General features: G+C 29.0%; 2 protein-coding genes across 2 annotated transcripts; one reads left to right on the forward strand and one right to left on the reverse strand.

Annotated features, from left to right (window-relative positions):
* On the reverse strand, window positions 1–872 carry LOC132949473 (cytochrome c oxidase subunit 5A, mitochondrial). The gene is made up of 3 exons (XM_061020384.1): window positions 661–872; window positions 420–564; window positions 1–344 (listed from the first exon to the last, which is right to left on the reverse strand). The coding sequence occupies exons 1-3, from the start codon at window positions 750–752 to the stop codon at window positions 120–122; spliced, it is 462 nt and encodes a 153-aa protein (XP_060876367.1). The 5' UTR covers window positions 753–872; the 3' UTR covers window positions 1–119.
* Window positions 873–1645: 773 nt separating this feature from the next.
* On the forward strand, window positions 1646–2929 carry LOC132949555 (THAP domain-containing protein 1-like). The gene is made up of 3 exons (XM_061020501.1): window positions 1646–1890; window positions 2157–2449; window positions 2538–2929. The coding sequence occupies exons 1-3, from the start codon at window positions 1817–1819 to the stop codon at window positions 2882–2884; spliced, it is 714 nt and encodes a 237-aa protein (XP_060876484.1). The 5' UTR covers window positions 1646–1816; the 3' UTR covers window positions 2885–2929.
* The last annotated feature ends 2989 nt before the right edge of the window (window positions 2930–5918 follow it).

Consider the following 5918-nt stretch of genomic DNA (forward strand, 5'->3'; position numbering starts at 1 on the left):
TGAGTGTTAAATGTTTTTATTATTATTTTTTTTTTCAATACATATTAACAATATTTTTCTAACATACATTTTAACTGGAACAGGGAATACCAGTGATTACAGAAATATATTAATAATTATTAATAAATGTGATCAACATCATCCAATGCTAATTCTGGTTTGTCATATCCAAGAGCTTCGGGTGTGTCTATACCTAATTCTTGAAGGCATGGTGAGATTTCTTGCAAGATGTAAGGATAGATGCTTTTATCGATTTCACTTTTGATTCGCACGCTTTCTAGAAACCTAATTGCCAAGGCATAATCGTTGAGACGGCGACAAGCTTTCAGGGCAGCAACAATCACCTAACAAAAACAGACGACATAAATACATGTCACAGTCAGTCATGCATCGTCGTGTATAATATTACACAAACATACTTTGGGTTCGGCTATCGCATCTTGACCCGCCAGATCATTCATCGCTTTCCTCGCTTCCCATCCGTCAATGTCACTGCGGTTGAAGAACGATTCATACCTCGAGTAGAACTCTTCGTCCGTCTCTTCTTTGTGTTCCGACATGAATCTAAAGGATTATTCGCCATTAACGATCGAAAAACATAGGTGTGAAAAATGTCAACCAAACACGGACCGAGTGATATTATTATATAGTATTTATTACCTCGCAGAAACCGCCGTGATCGGTTTCATTGCCGACTGTCGTCCAACAGCCACGACTCCGCGGGATAAGGCGCGCACCACCGAAGGAAACATTGTAATCGGTTTTAACGTTGCGGGAATGGACGAATACTTTCGAGTCGAACAAAACGTACCGTTTTGGGAAAATGCCGCAGTGCACAGACGATTATTTGACCGAGACGATAAGTGAGAAAACCATAGGCTCGTCCTATGTAGTGGAAAAAAAGTAATCAAACATATGTTATTGTAATCAACAGTGAGGTTATAAACGTGATCGTTATCAGCATAGACCCACGGGCAATGATGTATTTTATTTTTTTTTAATTTTGATTTTTTGTGTCCGTGTACCACAGAGTAATATTATAATTTATAACAATAACATTACTCTATGCCGTGTATACGATAAGTAGTCGAAATAATGCTCATAATCTACGCATCTATACTATTATATGCACAGATATATATATTAAACTAGATACATAGAGGCGTGCGCAGGCTCGATCTGAAACTTTTTAGGGACATGGTAAAATATGCGTACCTATATATTTTATTATAATGATATGTTCATGGAGTTTATGGAAATTATATTTGTCGTGAAAGTAGAATAAAATAAATAATTGTGTGTGCCAATGCATACATTTTATTCATTTATATTATACCTTTATACAAATAACAATAAGTAATAACAATATAGTACTGTATAGACATTATAATAGGTTAATACATCAACATACATGATGTTGATGTGTTAAAAAAAATTAAGAGCGCTATTAAGGCACTATAATTGCCCAGGCTCGACCAGAAATTGAAGTCTGCGCACGCCTATGACTTAATAGATAGCCGACTCCGTTGTACTAGACTATGCATACAAATGTGATACCCAGTCGCCATATGCAGGTTGGGCAATGTTTACAAAATACGGATGTTATCAATCCTCGTGATATCAATTAATCAAAATTCAAATTGCTTTTTGCTTAACGATAAACTATTGTGACTCGTCAGCCGTCGTCTTATACTCTCCTTCGTATAGTTATGTTCTGCTGAAACTTGGCTCTATTGGTACTTGAGTCTGATTGAAAATTAAAATTGTATTGTAAATTATATTTTTTGTACAGTTTTTATATCCATATTATTATACTATGGTGTGCTCCTGCAGTGTGCATTTGTGTACAAATCGGTCAAAACCAGGACCTCCAAGAATACACTTTTTCTCGTAAGTGATCGTTAGATATTTTATACGACAGTAATTTTGTTTATTTAATGTATATTATGGAACTTACTTACTTACACAAGTATTAAACAATACATATAGTTTTTAGTATAGTTTCATCTAAGTAAATTATTTCATCAATAATCTTTCATTTGAAGTTAGTGGCTAAACTATTCTCAATAATTTGTTATTTCAATTAAAACAGAACATATTATGTTGTACATATTAAATTAGCATTTGTTTACATCTTTTTGCATTTCTGTAAATAGGTTCCCACTGAAAAGTGCAGAAAGAACTCAGCAATGGGTTAATGCAGTTGGCCGCAAAGGGTTTATCCCGACGAAACATAGCAAAGTATGTAGTGATCATTTCCATCAAAATGATTTTGAACAAAAAAGTGGTGATAGTTATTTGATAAAACTCAAAGTAACGGCTGTCCCTTCAATTTTCCCAAACTACTCAGACATTATATCAAAAGCTAAAAAGCAGTGTCTTGAGGTAGAACCATTTCAAGTAGTTGTATGCAGCTCTTATATTCCTTGTACTGAAACTAATAAACCAGGTAATTTATAAATACTTATATATAATTAAAATTGTTTATTGGTTCTTATTTGAAATTATTCAAGATTTTACATCAATATATTTTGTAGAAATGCTTAATGATGGTGATTGTGTTATTGTTGATGAAACTACTTCAGTCAAAATTATTTCACCGCTTGAATCAACCTCAAATAACCAAGATTGTAACTTATCAACACAAAATTCATTATTTAAAATAAGTCTACCAAAACGCCCTAGTTCTTCTCCATCTAAATCTGAATTGAAGAAAAAAATTAAATCATTACAACAACGAGTTCGACGGCAAAATAAATCAATCAAAAACTTAAAAGATTTATTAAAAGTTTTAAAAAAAAAAAATTTAATCGAAAAAGAGGCAGAGGAGTTACTAATGGAAAAATTTGATTGTACAACTTTAGACATATTCCAACCGTGTTAAAAATAATGGTAAAACATCTTGATATATTATATATCTGTGATTATATATTTATGCTCATAATAATTATTCTAATTAACATTATTATTCTAAGACTTTTTATAATTGATAAGACATATTGATATATTATATTATCTATCCACTGAGATATATTATCAGACTGATCTCGGACTGAGACTGTTGAATGTCATAACTCATAGACCTATAAACTAAGTTATAATATAAGTTTAACTAGTTTATAGGCCTATGTACTCAGTGTGGATAAAAACATTGATATATGCAGTGCTGGGCAAGATACCTCAAAAAAAGTATCTAAATATAAGATACAAGATACATTTATGACTAGTATCTAAATACAAGATACAAGATACTATAATATTGTTGAAGATACTAGATACAAGATACATGTATCTGAGATACCTGTAAGATACAAGATACTTAATATATTTATTTATTTTTATTAATTTCTTAATTTACCTTGGATACAATTTTATCATATATAATTTATATTATATTATAGCTTATAAATGTATAATAATACGGTATGCATTGATCATTAACAATATAATTTCAAATAACATTAGATACGCTTAAAATAATAATACTAATAATAGACAAACAAAATAATAGGTATAAAGATTTAAAGTCTATAAAAAAAATTACGTACACTATAAGAAAATGTTATAAAAAAAATAAATATATTTATAAATTAGAAACGTTTACTTATTATTTATTAAATGTTTAAATGTAGGTGATTTATATAAATATTTAATTATATTATTTATATCCTATGTTTTGAAATAAATTCCTGGTAACCTTTTAAAGAGACTAATTTTTTGAAAGTATCATCTGACATACTAGATCTACATAGAGAATGAATAAGCCCAGCAAAAGAAAATAGTCGTTCAACAGCTGCTGAAGAGGTTAAGCTTGTATTATATTTTAAAAATAATTTTGTTTATCAAAACAACTAAGTGATTTATTTTTATCATTTAAAAAACTTATAAATTCAAGCTCGTTACTTGACTGTTGTCTGAACTGATCTGGTTCAGAAGAAAAAATAATAAAAGATTCTGACTCTGACTCTGCACCTGAATGAGATTCAATTTCTGAACTACTTTGTTTTGCACTACAATCAATTTCATTAATACATAAATTTTGAATTCTTTTTTTTTTTCTATCAGTTGTTATTTCTGGGAGCCAACGTAATTTAAATGTAGGGTGAAAACATGTAACTAAAATAGCATGATTAGCTTCAGGTGTTAAATTTAAAAAAGAATGAAATCTATTAGACAAGGATAATATTGATGGAGATATCATAGAAGACAAATGCCTTAATTGTTTTTCTTTTAACGATTCAAGCCGGTGTTTGAGTGAAAATAATGTTGGTAATAATACACCGTAGTAACAATTAATTTGTCCTTGTAAATAATCTAAAGCACATGCAATTGGCTTTAATAAAATTACAAATTCATCTAAATACTCTATATCTAAATCTTTAAAAACATAATTAGTATTAATAGTATTTAAATGTTCGAAAACAGTATTTAGTTTTGCTTTATTAATAAGAAGTTGACTAATCGAATCAAATAATGAATTCCACCTTGTTTGACAAGGATAAATTAAAGAACAACCTAATATACTTTTTATAACTTCAGCAGATTTCGGACGTCTTGACATGTTCCACAAAAAATTGCACTTTTCAATGGCTGTGCTCAGTGATCAACAAAGTCTTATCGCTGATATAATATTATCGCCAGACACCAAAGTTACTTTAATCTAATATATTATTATCTAACATATTACTTATTGGGGAATTAGAAAAATTGTTATATAAATTAAATATGAAACATATTTTTTGAATGTAGGTATCTAGTATCTTAATCATAAAAAGATACTAGATACAAGTCAATAAAGTATTTAAATACACGATACAAGATACATTCAAATTATGTATCTCGATACAAGATACAAGATACAATTGTATCTAAGATACGTATCTTAAATACTAGTATCTAAGATACTGCCTAGCCCTGGATATATGAACTATTTAACTGACAAATGATAAAAAATTAAAAAGAACTCATGAAAAATATTTTTTTACTTTTCGTCAAGTGTTTACTAGTCACGTTTATTTTGAAAAGTAAAATAAACTACATTTTGAATTGTATCTATTGTTGTGTTGTTTTATTGTTATTACTTATTACCATCTTTGAATGGTTTTTTTGTTGTTCATACTATCATACTTCATCAAAATGGTTTTAATGTGCTCAATTCCACTTTGTAAAAGTGTTTCATTAAAACAACACAAGATGCAGTATCCTCGTTGTTCGATGTTGAAGAATGTGTGTATGTTTTCAATGATAGCACAGATTATATAATAATATACTACATTATAATATATTATATAATCTGTGATGATAGTAAGTTATTGTGTGTATAAATCTTTCTACTATATTATAATACTTAGGTAAACTTGATGGTGATTCTAATATTCTTAGCCCTTCTACTATCGATATTATGGAAGTTACTCCAACAAAGATGAGCGATAATTTTAATATTTCTAAACCAATTATTGCTGTTGTTATGGAAATAACACCAAAATATTAATTTTGTAAAGATGTAATACCAATGGTGTAACCTGGGGGGGGTCTTGTTTTAAGCATTTTAGCGGGTATAAAATATAAAATTTAATAATGTCACATTATTATTGTCGTTGATGTAAAACGTAGGTACTTATACTGAGTTACACCTAATAATATTATATTTTTCTATGATCGTTATAATATATTATTATTATTATTATTATATTATAGTACAATCCCACCTGGCACCGACCAGTTTGTTGTCAAATGTGTGTGTGTTGCGAACTATAATATATTAATATCTGTTTATATTTTATAATATCCAAAATACCTATTACAATATTAATGTAAAACATTTTAAATTTTATTTGTCATTATTATTTGTACACGATAGATATTCAGTCTTTACTATGTACTCTGTTGGTAGCAGGTAGTCGGTACTGGTGTAGTCC

This window comes from Metopolophium dirhodum, chromosome 7 (genome assembly GCF_019925205.1).
Source record: "Metopolophium dirhodum isolate CAU chromosome 7, ASM1992520v1, whole genome shotgun sequence".
Lineage (NCBI taxonomy): Eukaryota > Metazoa > Arthropoda > Insecta > Hemiptera > Aphididae > Metopolophium > Metopolophium dirhodum.